Raw genomic sequence first — 24,707 nt, forward strand, 5'->3', positions numbered from 1 at the left:
GAAATACAGAGACAGAAGGGCTCTTGGAGCTTAGGTGAGAGAAAGGCAAAGGTGACCTGCCTGGAGGGAAGAAGAGGGAGAAGGGAAAGGCCGGTAGGTGCTCCAGAGAGGGAGAGTGAGTCAGGCCTGGTTTTTTAATTTGCTAGTTTTGGCACACTGGGCCAGCACCAGGCAAGTCTGCCACATTAATCTAACTAAAAGCATGTTGAAGTTGTGGAAATTTAGTCCCTGTTTTTATTAGTTAACTCCTCACTTTGGAAAATTAGTTCAATTATGGTAATATTCATGAAGATACCAGAGGCCCGGTGCATGAAATTAATGCACAGGTAGGGTCCCGAGGCCTGGCTGGGGATCAGGGATGATCAGGTTCCCTGCCTCCCTGCCTCCCCAACTCCTTCCCTTGCTCCCTCAGTGCCCTGCCCCAGCTGGCCACCTGCCATGTTTCCCCCGCCCCCTGAATAATTGGGAGAGCTTATGGTCAGCACACATAATAGTGAGTGGTCGAACTCCTGAGGGGACAATTTGCATATTAGCCTTTTATTATATAGGATATATAAGATAGGGTATAGGCAGGGGCAGTGGAGTCTGGGAGGCCTGGACCAAAGCAGCATCAGAATAATTTTTCTATAATAAAATAATACTGAAGTGCAGCTGTGGATGGGTCAATGCAGACTGGTGGGTAAGGCTCCCCTGATTGAAATTTTTTAATGGAAAAAGAATCAGGTTTTGGTTCTTCTGTCAGGGAATCATCACTAGGCACCATTTTATGGTCCTTTTAATTCTCAAAACAATCACCCGAAGCAGGTATTTACCTCCTTTCGCAAAGGCTTAAAAAAGTGAAGCCATTTGCACAAAGCCCCGCGTAAGGGGCTGACCCAGATACCGTACCCATCCCACCACTAGCGTCACTCTCCTAAGGTGGGGCTAGTGCGCAGGAGTCGCTCGCAGGGACTCACAGCTCTTTTCACCACAAACTGGGGCAACTTCCGGGAGATAGCCCGGAAACGTCAGTGCGCTTGCGCCGTCTCGCCCGTGACGTCAACTACACAATCCCGCCCCTTCTGGAACGCGGACCTGCGGAGCGGGCTGGCGGCCATTTTGTGAAGCGGCGAAGGAGGTGGTGGCTGCTGTAGGCTCCGGAAAGCCGTTCGCGTAGGGGCAGTCGGCCGTGGGCGGAGGCACTCTCTTGGGGAGTAACTCGGCTCTGGGTTCGGGTGCCGCGCAGTTCTCCCCGGTAAGACTCCCGCAGCCCCGGAACTGGCGGGGCTGTGCGGGGCTCGAGCCGCCCCTTGGTGGCCCGGGGCGGGGCCTTCGGAGGCCTCGGAGCCCGCCGCAGCGGGCGCCCCACACAAAAGGGTCGGGTATGACTGCTGGCCGCCACTTGCACCTCTGAATTCTGAGAGTATTCCAGAAGGATGCCAGAGACGATGAGTCTGCTTCCTGAAGGGGAGACGAGGCTGTAGGGAGGACGCCCTGTGGTCTGAGAGGGGGGCCAGAGTTGGGTGGCCCAGCGGCAGTGAAAGCATACCTACATCCTGCGTGAGCAAGGTTTTCCATGCCCCCAAAGGGGGCAGAGATTATAACTACATTTCTGGGCTCCGAAGTGAGGAGCTAATCATGGTGAGGACACTCCCTCCACCCGAAGTGGAAAGGAGGCCCGGTGGCTTATCAGAAAAAGGGACTATAAGGACACACCTGTGGGGAGGAAGCTGTAGTCGGTCCTTTCCTCGGAGTCTAGGAAAGAAGTTTCTGAACTGGCCCTTTTCGTGGCCTCGTGGTGGAGGGGGTTGCAGTTGAAATGCTTCCAAAGCCCAACGTTGGGGCGGGGCTTACCCTTGAGGGTATCCCTTTGGCGAGCCTCTAGCACTGAAGGTCCAGTGAGATATGGAAAGAGGGTGCTTTTGATGGAGAGTGAATTTTCTTTGGTGAAGGCTGGTCGTGCTGCTTTGCAGCCACGTGAAATGGGTGGGAGGAGCATTCAAGATCTACGGGTTAGTGACGCTTAACTTGCTAGATTGTAATTGTATGGGCTTTATGTGTGCCACCAAAGTGTGCTTTATCGTGAAAAATCTGAGGGTCTTGGGTGAGGGTTATTCTGGGTTATTCGGCGCTAAGCCATATGCCGGGGGTTGTTGTATACTGAGAGTTGCAGGCTCTGTAGGAGAGATTTTTGGACTCTAAAATCCTCCTTTAGTCCAGGAGTCCCAGAGATGACCTGATGTAAATTGGGGTAGTTGGCAGGAACCATTCTGTATTATTCAAGATTAGGGTGGTGGTATTCAGTATAACTGGAAAAAAATTGAAATTTTGTTGGGGAGACATGTGACGGAAGTATTTCTCTTAGAGCTCCTTGTTTGGTTTAAAGTGGTGCCGTTTTTTGGCAAATGCAGTATTAGGAACATGAATTGCCTTGGACTTTGGTGTATAGTTTATATTGTTAATGCGTTTCAGAGCATTTTCAGTTGAGAAAAATTCTACAAGTCTGGACATATAGGTCGATCTTACTTTGTTTTAATTATAGAAATATAATACAAGACTGGTTGTACTTGATTTTGAAATTTGGTAGCTTTGATAGAATGAAGAATTTCTGGACGTTGTGGAAAGTAATTATGTTAAGGTATTTTCCAAGAATATTAAAAAGAAGTTGGGAAGAACTGTTACAAGTGGTTAAAATAATTTTATGAAGAAAATGAAATGTTTAGTGTGTTTATATAAAAGTAGAGGATGTGCTTATATTGCTGGAATTTTATTTTGAACAAAACGGAATGCATTTTTATATCACCTTTATATGCTCGATCAAATATTTGATAATGTTGTTTATGGGTTGTAATGCATAATTTCAATTTTTCTTACGTTCATATCTGTTAGGTGAAAATGTGAAACTTGAGAAACCATTGTGGTAGTTACTTGGAACATTGTTATGTGCTAATTGCAGTATACTTCAGGCTTTCACTTTATTTGACATGCCAAATGTTTTGATTGTTGCATATTGAGAATTTGGGGGCTCTTGGTACAATTTTTAGATATAAACTTGATTTTGTGGGCCAGTGTGTTCTAGGAGTTGAAATCCAGAGACAATTTCATACTGTTTTTATTCCATTTTGTAAAGACCCACTCCATCATTCAGTTTAGGTGAATATTTTTTGTGGATGTTAGAGGAAGAACTTCTAAGTGTCAGTAGTAGTTGCACAGAAGATGATTTTAGATATCCCTCCCCAAAACGTACTTAATAAATGTCCATGGGATAAATGAATATTGCTAAATGTTTTAGGTCAACTGTGCAGAAAAATAACTTCATCTAATTTATAGTTAACTGATTTTACTATCACCACACATATACCTTTTGGTTTGCAGAGTTTAGTTAGTTAAATTTAAAGGCAGCTTTTAACATCTTAATACCAATAGTGAGGGTGAATGAGGTCTGCTAGGTTAGAAATAATATTGTTACTTTGAAATTTAAATCTAGTAAGATAATGAACATTTTTGTTGGCATTTGGGGGGTATTGAAAAATTTAATGTTATAGTCTTTTTGCAGGAGGAATAAATATCTTATTTAGAAATGTCTTGATATGCTGCCTTTGAATACTGACTGAAGGCTAATGGGAAAGTGTGCTATCAAAGGGATGATATATCTCCCTCAGTATCAGAATTGTTTCATTAAGACTGATCCCAGAATCTGAAATGTGATCCATTTGAGGATGGGAACAAAATCAAGTGGATGAAGCTGTATTTTTTTGTTTGGTTGGGTGTGTTTTCTTTTTTGGTAATGACTATCATAATTTGATTATGCTGCTTATAGTGTTATGCACATTATGATTGGTTCTCTGTTGCTTATCTCTGAGGTGAACATTTGAGCGGTACTGGTTTTTATTTCTTTTAAATCTGAAGAACTTAGCTCTGCTATACTCTGGTTCTTGTTGTTTAAAGATTGTTGAAGAAAGTTAAAATTCACTTTTAGATGTCTATTACCAGATGAAGAGTGAAAATGGTTAAGTTTGTGCTTTGGCTTCCTGATAAAAGAGGATTGTTGTCAGACATTTTATTCTGAAATTCCAGGTGATTGGAATGACTAGTAAGTAAATAAGAAAATCTGCCCTGTCATAATAATTTCTGTAGCAGATATTTGTAACTTGTGCATTTATGTATGTGGTATTTGTAAAACTGAAGCATGACCACTGTTAAGACTAATTCTTTAACATAAAGTGGAAAAATTTACTAAAGCTTCTTTCTTTATTAAAAAAATATATATATTTTTATTGATTTCAGAGAGAAAGGGACTGAGGGAGAGAGGGATAGCAACATCAATGATGAGAATCACTGATTAGCTGCCTCCTGCACGTCCCCCACTGGAGATTGAGCCTGTAACCTGGTATATGCCCTGACTGGAAATTGAACTGTGACCTCCTGGTTCATAGGTCGATGCTCAACCACTGAGCAACACAGGCCTGACCTAAAATAAGCTTTAGATCTGAAATGTAACAGTGGGCTTAATGGTAGATCAGGCCCATTTTCTCCTTCCCTACACTTATGCTCTAGGCATAGGTAAAAAATGTATTTGCATATAATTGTTTCAGTCTTATCCTGCTAAAATTAACCAAAGTTTAAGGTGATTGGAGTGGATTTTTCATCTTGATATCCTGCATTCGGTTGCTGGCTGACATTTAGAACACAGGAATGAGTAGGCTTCCTGGAAAACAGTGATGCCTTTATTAAATTACTGTGTTCTTTACAAAGTGAGGTGTAGAAAGCAAAAGTACTTTAGTTCTCAGTTTATATACCTTGCCTATTTGAAGGTGGAAGTGTAACAGCGAGAGTAGTGAAATTCTGGCTTCTGGCCTGAACTTTTGTGTACTTTTCTTTGGTATGGGATGAGATGGACTTTCCCCTTTGCTGAAATTCACAAATTTCTGTCTAGATTGATTTTGTTTTTTATTTATTTTTGTTTTATCCTTTTTAAAAAAAAAATTGATTTTGCACTTTATATTGAACACATAAATCTTGAACTAGGCGTTTGACAAGTTCACCTGAGCCTTGGAACTTTTTCTTGTGGAATGAGATGTTTTCTCCTTTTTACAGTTATTTCTGGCAATTCTGTAAATATTTCTGGGAATAAACCTGGTATGTTCCTTTCCAGATGGACATAAGATGCTTTCTCAGGTCTGGAAAGGAAGAGACAAAGGAATCTGTTTCCCTTACCCATAGGGCACATGTCCTGGGCCCACACATCTTTTTAATTATTATCTCCAGTAGATCATTTGTTTATCACAAGTGCTTATTTAGAAAATTACACTGGTTCTTTGGCTCATAGCCTTCATGTAAAGCAAGCTTTTTTCTGTTTCACATTTCCCTTTGTGGCTTGTTTAAATGAAGAGTTTGAAAACTCTTTAGACTTCATTAGGATCAATTTATACAATATAAAAGATTAATACAATGCTCTGGCTTTTGAAGGCATTGTTTATAAGATATTTGCATAGCTTTTGGTGGCAAAACAATCTCAATCTCACTGTTCTTGAGTAATTTGAGTAGTTAGAAGATGTTTAGCTTGTCCTTTAGAAAAGTTGGGAGTAACACTAACATTTTTAAATGTTTTGCTTTTTGTGATATTAAGTTCACTGATGGTATCTTGATCTTGAAAGATAGTAGTTTAAAATGAGCATCATTGTAATAGTAATCTTAATACCCGACAGTGACAATTCTTGTACTTTATTTGAATTAAAAATGACCTTTTGAGTCTAGTTGTCCAATCATTTGGTCATTTATATTGCTTGTGAATTGTTCATTACTTCACCAATTTGGGAAAAATTCCAGTGAAAGATGAGTGATCTGTTTTTACTTTGGGAAGTATTCTTAATATGCCAGGTGTTTTTAGGGATTTTTAAAAATAAGTTTCTTGGGACTGTTACTGTGTTAAAAGAAAAAGCACTTTTCCTTAATATTTTGAACCCCAGTGGTTTTAACTAGGAATTAGTTCTTATAGCCAGATCTGTCTCTATATTTTTGATGTTTGATGCTGTTTTGGTGCAAAAGAAAATACACTGAAAGAGTTATTGCAATAATTTTCATCCGTACCCTTGAATTGATTGTCCTGGAACTGTTATTGTACGAACTTGTTATTGTGCTTTTTCATAAAAAAGTTGGTGAGAACCTGAGAAAATAGTTTGTAGTTGGACTTGTGTTAGGGAATTTTCTGGACTGCTTTAACATCAGGTGACAAAAGCACTTACCTGCTGTGATGCTGAGAGTTTTATGACTTTTAGTTTTTAATTCTTGGGCTAATTTGTGACACATTCTTGATGTATATAAATATATAATGTTTTGAGAAATGCTCTAATTTGAAAGCAATACTGAGTAATAAGCACGTATAGAATTTTGGTATATGTCTTTTTCTTCGTCTCCTCCTCCTCCTTCTTTTTATATACATTCTAATGAAGTACTCTGGTTTCAGATTTACCTTGGTAATGTACAGTTCAGTGTGGCCTGTGCGTGTTTTGTGTTTCCTGCATTGATTTTTGCCTCCGTTTATTCTCTATTGCAGTCTAAAAGTTGGTTTTAATTGGTTGCCCACAGGATTGACATGGCCTCTACTTCTTGTTAAGAAAATACATCTCTTGTTTTATCAGGTAAGAGATTTTGAATAGAGGGTTTGCTTTTATACAAAATAAAATGAGATAGCTTATTAAGTAACAAGAAAATATGTGTAGTAAATTGTGGTTTTTTGTGGTTTTTTTAAACAAGCTTATCTAAAAGATAAAACAAGATAGGGATGGGGTGGGATGGATTGGGTACCATGATGGAGGAACAGTTATTTCTTCCTTTGGGAGTCAGTTTTATAGGGATTTATTTCTCCTGCTGAATTCCTAATTAGGCAGTAAGTAGCTGCTTTTTCCCCACTCAGTAACATGTAGACTAATTACAAATACAGGTGCTTGTTACTGGTATGGTTTTTAAAATATTTCTTAGAAGTATAGGCACAGATAATGGGTCATATGTTTTAGAATACACATTTTTACTTTAATGGAACCTCAGTAATTGGAATCTAACCCTCTTATTAAATAACCAAGGTAGGCTCCAGATAGTTTGAAATGATACTAGTATATCTGTCAAATAGGTACTTAGAGGCAGAATAGCACATCTTATTTCATATTTTTCAGACCTAAAAATGTTTCCTACATGGCTTTATGAAAAAATCTTGTGCTCTACTTTGATTTAGTCCTCAGCCCTTTTCTAGCTGGTAATCTGGGTAGATGTTGAATATCATGTTTTCATGTGTACCTTGTACAGAGTTTAACTAAATTCCTTGACTTAGCAGCAAATGGTTTGAAGACTTTCTGTGTATGTCACTTTAACCCTGTGTTCAATTCTTATGTCCTTGGGACCATATCAAGTCCCCATTTTTATTGCCCCAATGCAAACTAACATCTCTCTCTCAAGTTGTTTTGGATACATAGAATACCGATGATGCTTCCTCCGTAAATAGTAATTAAATGATAAAGCATTTTTTGAAGTTGGACAGGAATGCTGTCTCAGTTTTGCTTGCATATAGCCAATATTGTAGAGTCAGGAATGTAATGACTTGGAAGCTTCTTAATGAACTTCCTGATAGAGACAGCTAAGTAGTAAATAAGGAGAAAAGAGTCTCTTGGTGTGATTGTTTTTTAGTATATTTCTTGTCGACTCTTGCAGACCAGTTATAAAAACTTCCCCCTCCGCCAGTTTCTGGTGTTTTATAATGGTCTCACAAGAGGATTTTCCCTTTGCTAGTCCACCTTTCAGGATTAAATTTGAAGGGGTGTGTGTGTGTGTGTGTGTGTGGTGTGTGTGGTGTGTGTGTGTGGGGTGTGTGTGGGGTGTGTGTGTGTGTGGTGTGTGTGTGTGTGTGTGTGTGTGTACTGTCAGAGCCAAACAATATCCTTTCAGTACAGCAGTCGTAATATTGAGCTATAATTACAGATTTTTTTTGCATTCAGTTAATATTCATATAATATTTGACATTGAAAAACTGCTTTCATAGAGTTGTGGAGTTTTTATTTTATTTTTTAAATATATTTTTATTGATTTCAGCGAGGAAGGGAGAGAGAGATAGAAACATCAATGATGAGAGAGAATCATTGATTGGCTGCCTCCTGCACTGCATGCCCCACACTGGGGATGGAGTCTGCAACCTGGGCACGTGCTCTTGACTGAAATTGAATCCAGGACCCTTCAGTCCACAGGCCAATGATTTATCCGCTGAGCCAAACCAGCTAGGGCGAGTTGTCGAGTTTTTAGAGTTTGCAACAGGAAACTTTGCTCTTCTAATGCTCTCATTTGAGAAGATAAAACCAAAGTTCAAATATTTTATGATTTCCCTGAGATCACAGAGCCTGTTTAATAGGTTCATATATATATATTTTTGTTTATCCTCACCCGAGGATATTTTTCCATTGATCTTTTTAGAGAGAGGGAAAGACAGAGAGAAACATGGATCTGAGAGAAACACATCGACTGGTTGCCTCCTACACACGCCCAACCAAGGCCTGGGCTGGGGAGGAGCCGCAACCAAGGTACATGCCTTTGACCAGAATCAAGTCCGGGACCCTTTGGTCCACAGGTTGACCCTCTATCCACTGAGTCAGGTTTATATTTAAAGGTTGATTTTTAAGATGGCTTGGGCAACACCCTACGTTGTTGAGGACATAAAGTTCAAATTAATATTTTTCCAGTGCCAATAATTTGTTGTGTGTCGCTTTACAAAGACCTGCCATTGGTATTTATTCTTATAAGCCGTAAGAACTGAAATACTGAAATTTTGCTTGAATCTAGGAGAAAGTTTTTTTTTTTTAATATATTTTATTGTTTTTTTACAGAGAGGAAGGAAGAGAGAGGGATAGAGAGTTAGAAACATCCATGAGAGAGAAACATCTATCTGCTGCCTCCTGCACACCCCCCACTGGGGATGTGCCTGCAACCAAGGTACATGCCCTTGACCGGAATCAAACCCGGGACCCTTCAGTCCGCAGGCTGATGCTCTATCCACTGAGCCAAACCGGTCAGGGCTAGGAGAAAGTTTTTGAAAAAAAAATTTTAAATTGATTTTTAGAGAGAGAAGAAGCAAGAAACATTGATGTGTGAGAGAGAAACATCCATCATCTACCTCCTGCATGCCCCCTACTGGGGTATGGAACCCGAAACCTGGCATGTGCCCTGACTGGGAATCAAACAGGCAACCTTTTGGTGTATGGGTCAATGCCCAACCAATTGAACCATACCTGGCAGGGTGAGAATTAGATCAAACTTTGTTTTATTAGACATTATCTAAGGAGATCAGTGAGAACCCAGAAATTTCACAGGAGTTATGTTGGGCCAGAGACTAAACAGTCACTGACTAAAGTTCATACCCTAGTTGTTCTAAAACAAAAAATACCTCTTTTCCATTATCAGCTCTTCCTTATGAGAAAAACAAAACATTTTTTTAACGGAAGGTTTGGGAATGAGTCATTGGACCTGAATTTTAATTAAAATAGCCATGATGAATGGTACTGTAACCAGGTTGTACTTTTTGATGTGAATATAGGTAACTAAGATTTTGGCTATTTTATTCAGTATTTCTTTAGGATTCTTAGCATGTATTAGCCTTGTTTGTAATAAATAATTTTATATGTAGTCTTCTTTAATAAATAAAGCTGCAGGAAGATTGAAGAATTATAGGGGTGAAAAATGGAGTCTGTTCTCATTTGAGATTTGAAACTAACGTTGAATATTATTTTTAATTAATTAGTTTTCTCTTTTTGTTGGATTTTAGACTGAGCTACATAAAATGACACATAATTCTGTGAAGTTGTCAGGTTTATAAGGAAGATGCTAAGCCAGTTTTAAATATTAACTTTGATGGATCCTTTGGATATTTTTCCCCTATAGATTATTGAATTTGTTTCCTGATTTGACATTTCTTTTAAATCTTAAGTCTTATTTAATCATGGTCTGAATGATGTAATTGGTGATTTACTGTCCTGTGGTTGTTTTTTTCCTGAAATTTTGAGTCTTGGGGCTGAACTTCTAATTGTTTCCAGAATTAATTCCTTTTGGAAGTTGAAATTGTCTAGGTTTTACATTGTAAATGGTACATGAAACTCAGTTTTTAGAATATTCAAATTTTAAAAAACGATATTGCTTGTGATAGTTTGAGGGATTATTTGAGGGCCTAATGTGGTAGCTGGTCATTCTTGTAGCTAAAAACTTGGTGTGATAAACAGGAGTCTGACCTGGCCGTTGCCTTTTCTCATCTGCAGGTGTGTGTGGTTTCAGCGCAGCATGGCTGTGGTCATCCGTTTGCAAGGTCTCCCAATTGTGGCGGGGACCATGGACATTCGCCACTTCTTCTCTGGATTGACCATTCCTGATGGGGGCGTGCATATTGTAGGGGGTGAACTGGGTGAGGCTTTCATCGTTTTTGCCACTGATGAAGATGCAAGGCTTGGTATGATGCGCACAGGTGGTACAATTAAAGGGTCAAAAGTAACACTGTTGTTGAGTAGTAAAACGGAAATGCAGAATATGATTGAACTGAGTCGTAGGCGTTTTGAAACTGCCAACTTAGATATACCACCAGCAAATGCTAGTAGATCAGGACCACCACCTAGCTCAGGAATGAGTGGCAGGGTTAACTTGCCTACAACAGTACCCAACTTTAATAATCCTTCACCCAGTGTAGTTACTGCTACCACTTCTGTTCATGAAAGCAACAAAAACATACAGACATTTTCCACAGCCAGCATAGGAACGGCTCCTCCAAATATGGGGACTTCATTTGGGAGCCCAACGTTTAGCTCAACCATTTCGAGCACAGCCTCTCCAATGAACACAGTCCCACCACCACCAATTCCTCCAATCCCAGCGATGCCATCTTTGCCACCAATGCCATCCATTCCCCCAATACCAGTTCCTCCTCCAGTACCTACATTGCCTCCTGTGCCTCCAGTGCCCCCAATTCCCCCAGTCCCTTCTGTGCCACCCCTGACTCCACTGCCACCCATGTCGGGCATGCCGCCCTTGAACCCACCACCTGTGGCACCTCTGCCTGCTGGAATGAATGGCTCTGGAGCACCTATGAATCTGAACAATAACCTGAACCCCGTGTTTCTGGGTCCATTGAATCCTGTTAACCCTATCCAGATGAATTCTCAAAGCAGTGTGAAACCACTTCCCATCAACCCTGATGATCTGTATGTCAGTGTGCATGGAATGCCCTTTTCTGCAATGGAAAATGATGTCAGAGATTTTTTTCATGGGCTTCGTGTTGATGCAGTGCATTTATTGAAAGATCATGTAGGTCGAAATAATGGGAATGGATTGGTTAAGTTTCTCTCCCCTCAAGATACATTTGAAGCCTTGAAACGAAACAGGATGCTGATGATACAACGTTATGTGGAAGTTAGTCCTGCAACAGAGAGACAGTGGGTAGCTGCTGGAGGCCATATCACTTTTAAGCAAAGTATAGGACCCTCTGGACAAACCCATCCCCCTCCTCAGACACTTCCCAGGTCAAAATCGCCCAGTGGGCAGAAAAGGTCAAGGTCAAGATCACCACATGAGGCTGGTTTTTGTGTTTACTTGAAAGGGCTACCATTTGAAGCTGAAAACAAACATGTCATTGATTTTTTTAAAAAGTTGGATATTGTGGAAGATAGTATTTATATTGCTTATGGACCCAATGGGAAAGCAACGGGTGAAGGCTTTGTGGAGTTCAGGAATGAGGCTGACTATAAGGCTGCTCTCTGTCGTCATAAACAATACATGGGCAATCGCTTTATTCAGGTTCATCCAATTACTAAGAAAGGTATGCTAGAAAAGATAGATATGATTAGGAAAAGACTACAGAACTTCAATTATGACCAGAGAGAAATGATGTTAAATCCGGAGGGGGATGTCAGCTCTACCAAAGTCTGTGCTCACATAACAAATATTCCATTCAGCATTACCAAGATGGATGTTCTTCAGTTCCTAGAAGGAATCCCAGTGGATGAAAATGCTGTCCATGTTCTTGTTGATAGCAATGGGCAAGGTCTAGGACAGGCATTGGTTCAGTTTAAAAATGAAGATGATGCACGTAAGTCTGAACGCTTGCACCGTAAAAAACTTAATGGGCGAGAAGCTTTTGTTCATGTAGTTACTCTAGAAGATATGAGAGAGATTGAGAAAAATCCCCCTGCCCAAGGAAAAAAGGGGTTAAAGATGCCTGTGCCAGGTAATCCTGCAGTTCCAGGAATCCCCAATGCTGGAGTGCCTAGTGCCGGAATGCCCAATGCAGGAATGCCCAATGCTGCAATGCCCAGTGCCGGAATGCCTAGTGCTGGAATGCCTAGTGCTGGAATGCCCAATGTGGGAATGCCCAATGTGGGAATGCCCAATGCGGGAATGCCCAATGTGGGGATGCCCAATGCGGGAATGCCTAGTGCAGGAGGTGAAGAGCATGCCTTCCTGACTGTAGGATCTAAGGAGGCCAGTAATGGGCCTCCATTTAATTTTCCTGGTAATTTCGGTGGGCCAAATGCCTTTGGGCCACCACTGCCTCCTCCAGGATTAGGAGGAGCCTTTGGTGATGTTAGGCCTGGTATGCCTTCAGTTGGAAATAGTGGTTTGCCTGGTCTGGGACTGGATGTTCCAGGTTTTGGAGGTGGACCAAACAATTTAAGTGGGCCAGGATTTGGAGGGGGTCCTCAGAATTTTGGAAATGGCCCTGGTAGCTTAGGTGGTCCCCCAGGCTTTGGAAGTGGCCCTCCGGGTCTTGGAAATGCCCCTGGCCATTTGAGTGGGCCACCAGCCTTTGGGCCTGGGCCCGGTCCTGGTCCTGGTCCAATCCATATTGGTGGTCCTCCTGGCTTTGGATCTAGTTCTGGAAAACCAGGACCTACAGTAATTAAAGTGCAGAACATGCCCTTTACTGTGTCTATTGATGAGATTTTAGATTTCTTTTATGGCTATCAAGTGATCCCAGGCTCAGTTTGTTTAAAATACAATGAAAAAGGTATGCCCACAGGAGAAGCCATGGTGGCCTTTGAATCTCGCGATGAAGCCACAGCTGCTGTCATTGATTTGAATGACAGACCTATAGGCTCAAGGAAAGTAAAACTTGTATTAGGATAGCTGTTCAAATCAATTCTTTGTAGGGTAGATATTCATAGTGTTGTGATTAATGCATCCAGATTGTTTTCCTAGTATTTTCCAGGTTAGAACCTGTGGATTGTTTCTATTGCATATAGATTGGTTTTCATAACATAGAGCATTGGTTGACTGTTTACAGAAGACTCACAACCAGGATAAACATTGCTGTATGTTATAGTAAAACTGGAGAGAACACAAAAATGATTTTGGCATACCATTAGAGAAACGATTTGTAAAACTCAAATGACGACATAAAGCTTATCAAGGAGTCTAGATTGGTTTTGTTTTGTACCATATGGGATGAAGAAAATAGAATTGTCAATAGAGCTCATTAAGGGTGCTCGTGCCAGCTGCTGAAAAATAGAAGTTGGTTACTCTTGGAATTTGGTTTAAAGCTGGACAGATTTGCTTTGTTATAGGATCAAAGCTTTGTCTAAAGTCTTTATTTTCTTTTAAAATTAAATAAAATCTCTGTATACAGATTCACTGTATGTACCTTTATTGCTTTTTGAGGGTTCTTGCTGTATAGACAGTCCTGCTTCTGAAGTTGCTGCTTTGTTTGCCTAACCGACTCATTTGTAAATGAGCAGAACTGTTTTGTTATATATTTTTTTTAATATAAAACTCCACACTTGGTTTGTGCTATAACCTTGAATTTTGATTTCTGATGTCACACTTAAAACTGTGGAATAAGACTTTGCCACAAAAATAAAATACGGAGTTCTCCACCTACCAGAGCCTTTTTGGTTTGACTGCCAACTTTTAGTTCAGTCAGTTTAAAAATTATTCATGTTGCTTGGATGGCTTCAAAAACCAGAAACTGCTTTTATAATCATTGTTTAAGATTCCTGATTTGAAGTCCAGTCTGTGATAGACTAATGTTCTGGCAATTTCTTTCCCAAATTTATGAAATTTTGGCCTATAACTAAACACAGAGTCCATTCATAAGAAAGAAAATTATTATATCTAGTTTTTTTAAATTGAAGTTGAAATTGTTAGCTGTGTTAGCAATAGTGTTATAGAAGAAAAAAATCTATAAGCTGGTTTGTAGATTCATATGCATTTAATGCTGTTACTTTTGGAGGCTTTTGGTCTAGTAGTTTGATCAGGAGCCTGTTTACAAAAATTCTTCATACAGAATATAAATACAGCTGCCAGAGGGGAGAGAATTGAGACTCCTTGCCCTTTCATATTATTTTCTTTGGCATTCAGGATACCAAGGCAGGATGACCACATGGGTTCTGGTCGATAAGTGTCCTTGTCATGAAAAACATTTGCCTTATAATGTCTTGTTCACTGCCACAAAGGCTCTATTTATGGTTACTTTCCTTCTTAGTTAAAATATTCTAAAGAACTGCCACGTAATAAACATGGTTGGAATGGGAGATTGGGGAGATATCATGAAAAACAAATTTTGTCTTTTACATGGGCCTCTGTCTTGGTTTAAAACAGCCTCAACATTTCCTAACAAATCAATGTACTTACAAAGGGGTCAGCCTTTTAAAAGAAGTATTTCTGAATGTAGGGGTGGGGTGCCTTTTTTGTGTTGCAAGTCAGTGGAACACTGAAATACACGCGTCGTGTAATTTAGAGTTAAGAGTGGCAACAGTTTCATTTGTGTGGAAGATTTGGAAAGCCTGTCATCACTACAGTCTTAGAGGATTGACAATACAGGGTTTTTGTTTAGGGAAAGGATTGGTTAGACTTTCAAAAAAGACATGGCTGTGTTGTGGGTCTTGATAATTCACGAATACAAATTTGCTTTGACAGATAACTAGATATTGCCTCCTCAATTAAAAAAAAAAGCAATATGTTTGTATATACTGTTCAATTTAAGTTTTCTGTTACGTAATCATTTCTCATTCCAAGGACAGAGTGCAAAAAACTTCAGCACTGATTATAGGAGTTTGATTTCAACTGCAGATTATTTTCCCCACTGGAAAGCTGACAATTTTTATTTTAGAAAAATGGGTTGTTTGAAGATGAAAGTCTTTTATCTTTTTTCACAATTTATTTTGGTTATATGTTCATACATTCTTATTAAATATTTCACATACTTTATTGCAACCATTTTGTTATTTCTACATCTCAGATAAATGCTGAAAAGGAAAACTTGATTTTGTTCATCAAATTAAATAAATTAAGAAAATAGTGGTTGTGTAGAAATTGGAGAGAACTGTTTCATATTTGGTTGAATCACAACAGTGCTTTTCTTGTTGTGAAATGTAATTAAATGCTTTGCCCTTTGGAACTTGATTTTTGTGTATCTGAGACTTATTACGTATTACATAGTGGTAACTGCTAAGCATACTGTTCATCTTGTGCTGGGCATTGGAGTTTGAGTTTTAAAAAATTCTTGAAAATATGTTTTATGAAACTATTTATACCTCTTTTTTGCACATTTTCTTATACGGACTAGGTTTTGGGTGATAATTTACATTTTCTTATTTGCTTTGTATGATATGAAGGATTTGTAAAGCTTTGCTCAAAGTTGTGTGCATTTGTAAACATCGTATTTACAATTTTATGTGCAAATTTTATTGTCTGTTTTGGTGACTGACATTAATGGAAGAGAATCTTTTCCATTAGTTTTAATATTTTTTCTACACCCCCCCCCCAGCTGATGGTGTGTGTGTGTGTGTGTGTGTGTGTGTGTGTGTGTTTGTTTTAAATAGTTTAAAGGGTTAGAGAAATCTACAAAATGTATTTTATTTTATAAGTAAACAAATTTGTAAACTTTTTCTAAACTTTAGTGAAACATTTAGTTCACAAGCAAAAGCAAAATTTGGAGGCGTGTTTTGGATATACACTGTAGTTTGGATATGCAATTATTAGCGACTTTTTAAAAAAATGCAACACTATTGAGTGGAATGTAGTTTCTAGCTTTGTGCTCCAAATTACCAAAGCAATACAATGACAGTGAAATTGCTTTATATTTCCACTGGGAAACATTTTATTTAAAACTTCAGAGAGTAATATTTAGCATAATCATGTCAGTTTTAAGCCACTGGATAAAAATCTAGTGCTGTGTATGGAAGTAAGCACACACATTCTGGGTGGAAATACCTTGGATAAAAATAAGGATGCATGAAATCCTTAATCAAACTCAGAATCCCTTTTATTGAATTCTGTCATTGTGTACAGGTGTGGGTCAACATTTAAAAATAAATCTGCTCATTAGTTTCAAGAACATTTAAAAAGCAAGTAAAGAAAATATGAAAATTGTTGTTAGTCAAATCTTCTGGAAAGAATTTCTGGCAGTGATCACTTTTAAAATTACCACTCTTGCTCAAACTACTACACTTAAATAGTTTTACTGGAAGTCCTATAGTGGTTCATACTTCAGAAACCAAACACAATAAAATGACTCATTGCCAATATGGCCAAAAATTGCCAACAAATATGGCCTTGGCATCATTCAGCAGGGGTTTTTGTTTATAAATGAAGTCTTGGATACTGTTCAATAAACTTGTCACAAAATAAAACAGGCTGATGCTTTCAATGCGTTAATTGTACAAGATACTCTAATGAGCTATACCATCAGGTTTTCGTGTTGTTGTTTTTTTAACACCTGAAAATATTTTGTGCCTTTGGAAAGGTGGATTTGGTGATCTTGGAGGTAGCAGTTGTTGCTTATCCTTGTCCACTAATGCAGAAGTATGGGAAGAAGAGGATACCTGGAACGGCAGGGAGGAAACTGATTCTAGGTTGAATCTGTGGTATTAACCCTCTAAGACTTTTATTATATGTGTTTTGCTAGCAAGCCCAGTTCATTATGTGGACTCAACAAGAAACCAGATGCTCCTTTTCCCAAGAGTCTTAAAGTGGGCTGTGAATTGTCTTTTTAAAAAACTGATTGGGAAATGGGAAAAGAAATCTTCAGAATACATTGCCAGTCGCACATACCTTAAAAGCTTTGTTTTTCTTTCTTGTTTACTTGTTTTTTTGCATTAGTGTATTTGAGGTGGGAACGAGGAGAGAAATCAAAAATCTTGCTGCTCTCTGACACTGATGCTCTGGTTTTGTCCCTTCCATGTTTATTCAACTTCTACTGAAATAAACAAACATGAAAAGTTTTCATAAGCTCCACAAGGTCCTTTAAAGAAAAAAAAAATCTGGTTTGGAGTTGCAGAGAAATTTGTGAGCTATTTCTTTTAACCAAAGCTCTTGAAAAATATAACTTTTACTTTTATCATGAAAGAATTTTAGCCTGTATTTGAGTTTGAATATCCAGATTGTATTAGAAGGGTATAGACTGGACAACTCTGGGTAGTTGGTGAGCTGTTTTAAAATTATGAAGGTTCAACTAAGCATTTGAAAAATCACAGAGTGAAATCAGCTGGCTACAGAGATCCGGAATGGCCTTTATTGATCTTAAAGAGGTGAACTGTGTGCTAATAAGTCCTTTTCTTGTTCAGGTGAGATCATTCACTTCTATCACTGTCCATTTTTCAACATTTTGTAGCAAGAAATAGTTTATCAATTATGTGCATCCCCACTATTCTCCTTATTTCCCAAAAGTAGAGCTTTTATGGGATATGACTCAATGGAAACTTAAGGCTATCCTTTTTAATTAAAAAATTGTTTGATTTCAGTGTCATCTTTCATAACAAAATCTGATCAATTCACTTATTGTAAAATGTTCTGGAAAGAGTACTCTGGTGGTGGCACAGTTCTCTAATGCTGTAGGACTTTTCTGGGAAAACCCTTCTGTTCAACAACATAAGCAAGTTCAACTCTTATTGGTGCCTGCTTATGTAAAGGTTAATTCTTTGCTGTTCTTGGATTTATTCTTGTTGCCTTGAGCTACTTTGTGCCAGAGGACTCATAAGCATCCTAGACTTGGCTTCTTTCTGGATCTACATAACTAGCAACAAACAACTAAGGTGGCACTGCTGTTCTGCATATTGTTCTACTCCTAAAGAGTTCAGAAGGGGCAAAAAGCCACCTGCTGCTGCAAGCATTCTAGACAGAGGGCAGCACTCTAAAAAATCTGAGGGTAGGAAATAGTGCTGCGGAAAATCGCATTAACTATATTCCTTGAGTTTTGTCCTGAGGCTTGGGCCTTCTCCCAATAAAAATGGTAGGTCATAGAGACTAAACAAATACCAGTTGTAGAGAAGTGGTTAAGTGGCACAGCAGAACACTGGAATTGCTGCCCCAGCTGTTCCAGATATCTGGACTCTGACTTTAGAAATTTAATAGTTTCAAGTCTCTTCCTGATCAGTAACTGAAGCTTGCTGTTTAATGTTAAGAGAAGGAGAGGTGACTATTTGGGGGAAAACAGAGCTATGACCAGCAGAGAACATAATTCAATATGGACAGAGTCAAATATGTTGAATAAGCATAACACATCCCAGGAGTGAGCTATCCTGTATTAAAACAGGCTGTTTCCCCCTTTTACCCACTTAAATAGTAAATCTGCTGGTAACCAGGATTATGAGTTTTACTTTAAATTGAAGCCCCCTCACTGCTATCTTTGTAGCCCTAGCTTCCTAATTGGAGTGAAGGAGGCATGAGTTTACACAGGACTCCTGATGAGTGAATAAGATTACCCAGTTAGTCATTTGTGCTGTATATCAAATTAGCAACCACATTTGTGCTACAAGTCACTTGTTAGTCCTCACAGATGGGAAAACTTAAAGAAATTCAGCTACTTAAAGGAGTCTTAAGTCATACCAAATGGTGCTGTTGCTGATTTTCTTTTTCCTTTTCCACTTGGAAGTGAATTAATGCCACTACACTCCCACACACAATGGGTTGCAATACAGAGGGTTATGTTCTTTATACATAACTCCCTTCTGTGGTGTGGATCTGTGGGACCAAAAGATTCTCTGCCATGGATCTGGCTAAAGTGGGAAAACTAATGTTCCTCTTCCTACTGAAGTAGATACTGCCAATTACCTCTGCTTCTATGACTATTGAATTGATAGGTTGGAATTGGGAACATCTATTGCCTCCCAGCTTTTAAGACAATTTCACATGGATATACACTCAGCCATACCTGTAAACCTTGCTAATTAAGTTTTGAGCAGTGTTGTACACTTAGCACTTAGATGCTGTGGTATAAAAGGAAGTAAAATTAGATGCCTGTTTTTAAAGACTTTAAGATCTAGAGTTACACAAATAAATGTGTGGTTGCACTAGGCATGTATAAGATACACTTATGTCTCACAGGAACTGTATAAAGGTTTTCCTGGCCAATTGCTAAATGGTCAGACAGAAACAAGTATAATGGGAGCCTTGTTTGTAACCCGAGAGAAGGCATGATGTCTAACCAAGGTGGGTTTTTTTTGGGGGGGGGGGGTGCGCAATATGTTAATTTAGTAAAAGGAAATGATGAAAAGTGTGAGGGAACATAGTGGCACTCTCTAAAATAGTGTTTGTCCTGGAAGCTTTTAAAGTCCTGTATAATAGCATAGCCTGAGGTTCCCACAGCCCGAGTAGTCTCAGCAGGGTAAGCAGGCAGGAAGGGGTTGGTTCTAGTGTCCTGGCCTAGCAGAGGGATAGAACCTTTAGTCTTTTTAATAACTTTTTGAATAGCTATCAAAAATCATTTTTTATAAATGCTGTAAGACATTCATAAATACTTCAGAATTTCCCCATCAGTTTAACTACTTATATGCAGTTGACTACCTGAAGTTTATTTCTCTCTAGTTTTGGATCAGTTTGATACGGAATTTTTAGCTTTTTTGTATGAAATGCCAATCTTGTGGTCCTTGTTCTAGATCAGCATTGTCCAACAGAATTTTCTCCAATGGAAATGTCCTTATATGCACTAATATGGTAATTATTGGCCACAGTAGCTACTATTAAATTTAAATAGCCACAAGTAGCTAGAGCCTACCGTATGGAATAACAACAGAAAAATTTCCATGTCTGATCTTTGGAGTTTTCTGTTAGGCAACACTGTTCAATAGAAATGAGTCACTTGATGTCAGTTAAATTTTTCTAGTAGCCACATTTAGAATGTCAAAAGAGCCCTGGCTGGTGTGGCTCAGTTGGTTGAGCATTGTCCCGTGCACAAAAGTTTTCTGGTTTGATTCCTGATCAGGACACATGCCTGGTTGCAGCTTGATCCCCAGAATGGGGCATGCAGGAGGCAGACGATTGATGTTTCACTCTCACATCAATGTTTCCATGTCCATCTCTCTCCCTCTTTCTGTCTCTCTCAAAACCAATAAATATTTTTTAAATGACAAGTGAAATTAACTTTCATACTATATTTAGTCTACTAGATCTGAAATGTTACCTTTTCAACATATAAAATTGAGATAGTATATAACCTTTTTTGTACTAAGTTTTCAAAATACAATGTGTATTTAATACCACATAGTGGTTTGAACTAACGCACATTTCAAGTGCTCTATAGCCAGATGTGGCTAGGAGATATTCTAGCACATATTTATATTTAAAAAGTTATTTCCTGTAATTTCTCTTTTATTTCTGTTGCCTCTCTTAGCTATTGCTTTCTTTTGAGTATTTGAATTTTGTTCCTCCTAGAATGTTTCCCCCTCCTGCTATGTTTGCAGTGTTTTTGGCGAACTTGTCTCAGTTACCTTTTTCATGGACCACACTGGAGGTTAACTAGGTGACAGTTTTATATGATAAAATTATTAAACCTGCACCAGAAGCAGCAGAACTAGAATCTCACACCCCATCCACAATGGCAAGTGAGCAAATAGGTATGTCTAAATGGCAAGTGAGCAAATAAGTATGTCTATTTATTGTCAAAATCCTCCCTTTTTTGTTACTTGGCTTCCCTAACATACAAATTTTGAAGAGCAGTCCATCTTAAGATCTTCCATGTATCCCAAGTGAATTCTAGTGAAGAGAGCTAGTATGTACAGTAGAGAGGTTTATTTTCAAAGGGCTCTGATCTGCTGCTTTTGTTCATTCACTCAGCTCCTGTGCCATAGGTCAAAATTGCACACTGGAAATACATACATTTCATTAATGCCCTTGCCCTTGCCTTAGAGATAGATGCTCAGGAAGGTGGTTTAGTACTGTTGTCTTAGACACTGTAGGCAACAGAGAGGCAGCGGTCTCATTAAAAGAAAAATTGGCTGCCCTGTAGACGTTCTTTGAAATTTTTGGTATAACATTTTCCTGAGGTGAATACTATTATTTGCTGTATTCATGCTTTTTAAAGTTTATTCCTTTGATAAAGTCCTATAAATGTGGAGTCCAGCAATTCCTCCATTCCTGCCCTGGCAGTCAAATGTGTGGTATTTTCCTTCTGTATGCAAGGCTACTTAGTATCGGTCATTGGAAGAGGCCACATGAGCCTCACTGCTCTTTAGTGACCAGGTGGATTTCAGAATGGATGGATTACAAGGTGTGAGCTGTTGCTAAAACGAGTCAATATAGAAATCACATTCTCATGGAATCTGGTTGTGGTTCATCAGTTACTGCTTTTCCAGGACTAGGCATTTCCTTCGGCCTCGGTGTTCTATAAAATGGGATTAAGCTAGATAATCTCATTATATTCAGTTTTAAGGTGTATGAACTTAGCCATTCTATTATTTATTTTTAGTATATTTTTATTGATTTCAGAGAGGAAGGGAAAGGGAGAGACAGACAACATCAATGATGAGAGAGAATCATTGACCAGCTGCCTCCTGCACACCCCCCTACTGGGGATTGAGCCCATAACCCAGGCATGTGCCCTTGACTAGAATTGAGCCTGGGACCCTTTAGTCCACAGGACTACACTATCCACTGAGCCAAACTAACTAGGGCTATTTGTTTTTCTTTAGTTAAATCTTTATTGTTGAAAGTATTACATATGTCCCCTTTCCCCCCCTACTAACCCCTTCTAGTCCCCACCCCCCAGGCCTTCACCACCCTATTGTCTGTGTCCATGGGCTATGCATATAAGTTCTTTGATTAATCTCTTCCCCCTGTCCCCTGGGAAATCTAGTGATTTGAACCTTACTTAAACTAAAGAGAGATAGGTCAGTGGAACTCAAAATTTTGGTCTTGCTACTTGCTCTACTGCTTTTTCTGAGTGATAGCTGTCCTACATTGCAGTTTGAGAATTTCACTAGGAGAGAGAAAAGGAGGAAGGATCTTCATTTCCTCTTTTGGAGAAAGAGGGTCTTCATTTCTTCAGTTAGGTTCTCTAGAGCAGGTAGACCAGAAACATTCCTCCTGGGTGTCCCATGAACCAACAAGTAGATCAAGATACCACAAAAGAATCTGTATATATAAAAGCCTAAGCAACCGTTACAAACAAATGACCAGAACGACTGGTCGACCAGTCACTATGAGAGGGAAGGAGGAGAGGGGGAGGCGGGAAACGGCACAGTGGCAGGGCGCTGATGCAGCTCAGCATCCAGTGTCCGTTCTTTCTGCGCCCGGCCTGGCAACAGTTGCCTCCTCTCCTGACCCCGCCGGGGCCTTTGGGCCCCGGGCTGGGACGGGAAACCGGGGGTGGGTGGTGGCAGACATGGCCCCTTTCCCGGGGAGCCAAGGGCTGGCTCCCTCCTTGGGGACTGGCGACCAACCTCCCATGGTCCCTCACCCCGGCCAGCAGGCCCCAATCGGCCCTGATCGCCAATCAGACCTAGGGACCTCATCCATGCATGAATTCGTGCACTGGGCCTGTAGTCCATTGATAAGCACCAAAAGTGTAGCAGTTAGAACACATTGGGCACTTAACTGTGTCAGGGCCACTTTTCAAGGTTGACCTCATTTAATCCTCACAACAACCTGGTAAAGTTGGCATTATTATTATCTCCACTTATAGATGGGGAAATCCAGGCACAAGAGGAACAAAGTAACTTGCCAAAGATCTTGTTGGTAGTAAGGTGTGAAGAGAGATCAGTCAGTCAGTCATAGGCTGCCTGCATTACTCTAGGCTGAACCCCTCCCTCAACTGTTCCCTGCCTCTCCCTGGCTCTTGTGGGACCATGTGGGAGGCCACTGGCAGCATTTTCCTGTCATGGGTCTTGAACCTGCTCTAGTGCTCCAATGTTTATTTTGAAGTAGTCTGGTGGAGGCTTTGTGTAAGCACATTCAGAGTCATAGGGCAGAGAGAAACTCCCACTCCAATACAGTCCTATCACTTGAAGCTGAGGGTTCCTCCTCAGTTTGCTTTCTTCCATGTGTCCAGTTCTCTACTCAAGCTAGGTTCTCTTTGAAAAGTTGTACACAGATTGGATTTGTTCAACTTTGGGTTAAGTGTTGTGGGGACATTGGAGTTGGATCAGTGGTTTCCAAACCATTTGACCATCACAGAATATAACAGGATGGGAAACAGTTAATCATATTTCCCACTTCACTTTTTGTGTGAAGGTGCACATTTTAAGCTTTATACTATTGCCAAATACTGCATGGCAGATATTAAATGAATCTAAACCAAATTAATGCTTAAAATCTTCATTTATAAACACAATTTTTAAAAATTTATCTTTATTGTTGGAAGTATTACAGACGGACCCCCCCCCCCACTTGATACTCTATAAGCCAGTTTTTGTAGCTGTTAGTCATATGTATGGATAAAGAATGTGTTGGGGTTTTTAAAAATATTTTATTGATTTCAGAGAGGAAGGGAGAAGGAGAGAGAGAGAGAAACAGCAATGATGAGAGAATCATTGATCGGCTGCCTCCCACACGCCCCATACTAGGGACCGAGACCACAACCTGGGCATGTGTCCTTGACTGGAATTGAACCCAGGACCCTTCAGTCTGCAGGCTGACAACTCTATCCACTGAGCCAAACCAGCTAGGGCAAGAATGTGTTGTTTTATAGTACGGATTTGCATATTTGGTTCAGTTTGTGACTTATGGGGACTGTCCGTTTGTGATGACCTATGAGGGCTATGAATTTAAATCTGGGGAATCCCTGAGTTACAGAGGGAAAAGAAGGAATGAAAAAAAATTTGTCTACCCTCTCCATGACCTTTTAGTAAGCAGAGAAGGAAAGGAAGAATGGTGGTGGTAGGCATAGTTTGTCTTTTCAATCTTATAGGAAGAGAGTACAGTAAACTCGGGATAAAACAGACTAATTTGGTTAACGGGGTTTCCATTAAAGCCGAAAGTCCATAATATAATAAAGTAGGTTTTCTGAATGCGTATGTTAAAATTGACACATTAGTTTATTTTTACTTATAGACACGTTTGTGTAATTAAAATTAAGTATGTATGAAAAGCTTAATTTCACAGAAAAGTTTTTTGTATATGTATTACTCTAATTTTAAATTTATACTGAATAGGTCTAGTAAATGGGTGCATTCACCAGTCATTGAGAGTAAACATATCCACATGGCTGGGGCATGGCTTATCAGATGTTAGAACACTGCAGAACATCAGGGCAGGAGTTAAAACTACTGCAGAAAGTCATGCCAGGCAACAACAAAATCAATTACCTTGCACTATGCAGTGTGATCACATGCTAATCATTTACAGAACATTGTTTACAAGTGGTGTTCTTGGGTTTAAATATGTAGACTATGGTTGTAGATATGTAATATTTATGTCAGAAAAATTACTACAGTGTTTTTTTTCAATCTATGGCCTATTTGCTAAAATGTATTCAAGACAGTGAATTAATAACAAAACAT

The 24,707-nt window shown here is 39.4% G+C and overlaps 2 protein-coding genes across 6 annotated transcripts in view; both read left to right on the forward strand.

The window, feature by feature from the left end:
* The first annotated feature begins 1,054 nt into the window (after window positions 1-1,054).
* The window catches only part of CPNE1 (copine 1), a 43,555-nt gene continuing 19,902 nt past the window's right edge, over window positions 1,055-24,707 (forward strand). The window contains exons 1-2 of one of the 4 annotated variants that reach the window (XM_080682904.1): window positions 1,055-1,234; window positions 6,536-6,620. The gene's annotated coding sequence lies outside the window, so the exon portion shown is untranslated. Of the gene's footprint in view, window positions 1,235-6,535; window positions 6,621-10,274; window positions 10,412-24,707 lie in introns of those variants that run through there. The other 3 variants (XM_080682903.1, XM_080682902.1, XM_080682905.1) reach the window with 3 other exon arrangements.
* On the forward strand, window positions 1,153-15,389 carry RBM12 (RNA binding motif protein 12). Of its 2 annotated transcripts, none has more exons than XM_080682901.1 (3): window positions 1,153-1,234; window positions 6,568-6,620; window positions 10,269-15,389. In XM_080682901.1, exon 3 carries the CDS (start codon window positions 10,291-10,293, stop codon window positions 13,120-13,122), a length of 2,832 nt encoding a protein of 943 aa, XP_080539027.1. In that variant the 5' UTR covers window positions 1,153-1,234; window positions 6,568-6,620; window positions 10,269-10,290; the 3' UTR covers window positions 13,123-15,389. The 2 variants fall into 2 exon arrangements, with proteins under 2 accessions (XP_080539027.1, XP_080539026.1); XM_080682900.1 differs by having other exon boundaries at window positions 1,181-1,234; window positions 6,536-6,620.

This window comes from Plecotus auritus (assembly GCF_963455305.1).
Source record: "Plecotus auritus genome assembly, chromosome: 8".
NCBI lineage: Eukaryota > Metazoa > Chordata > Mammalia > Chiroptera > Vespertilionidae > Plecotus > Plecotus auritus.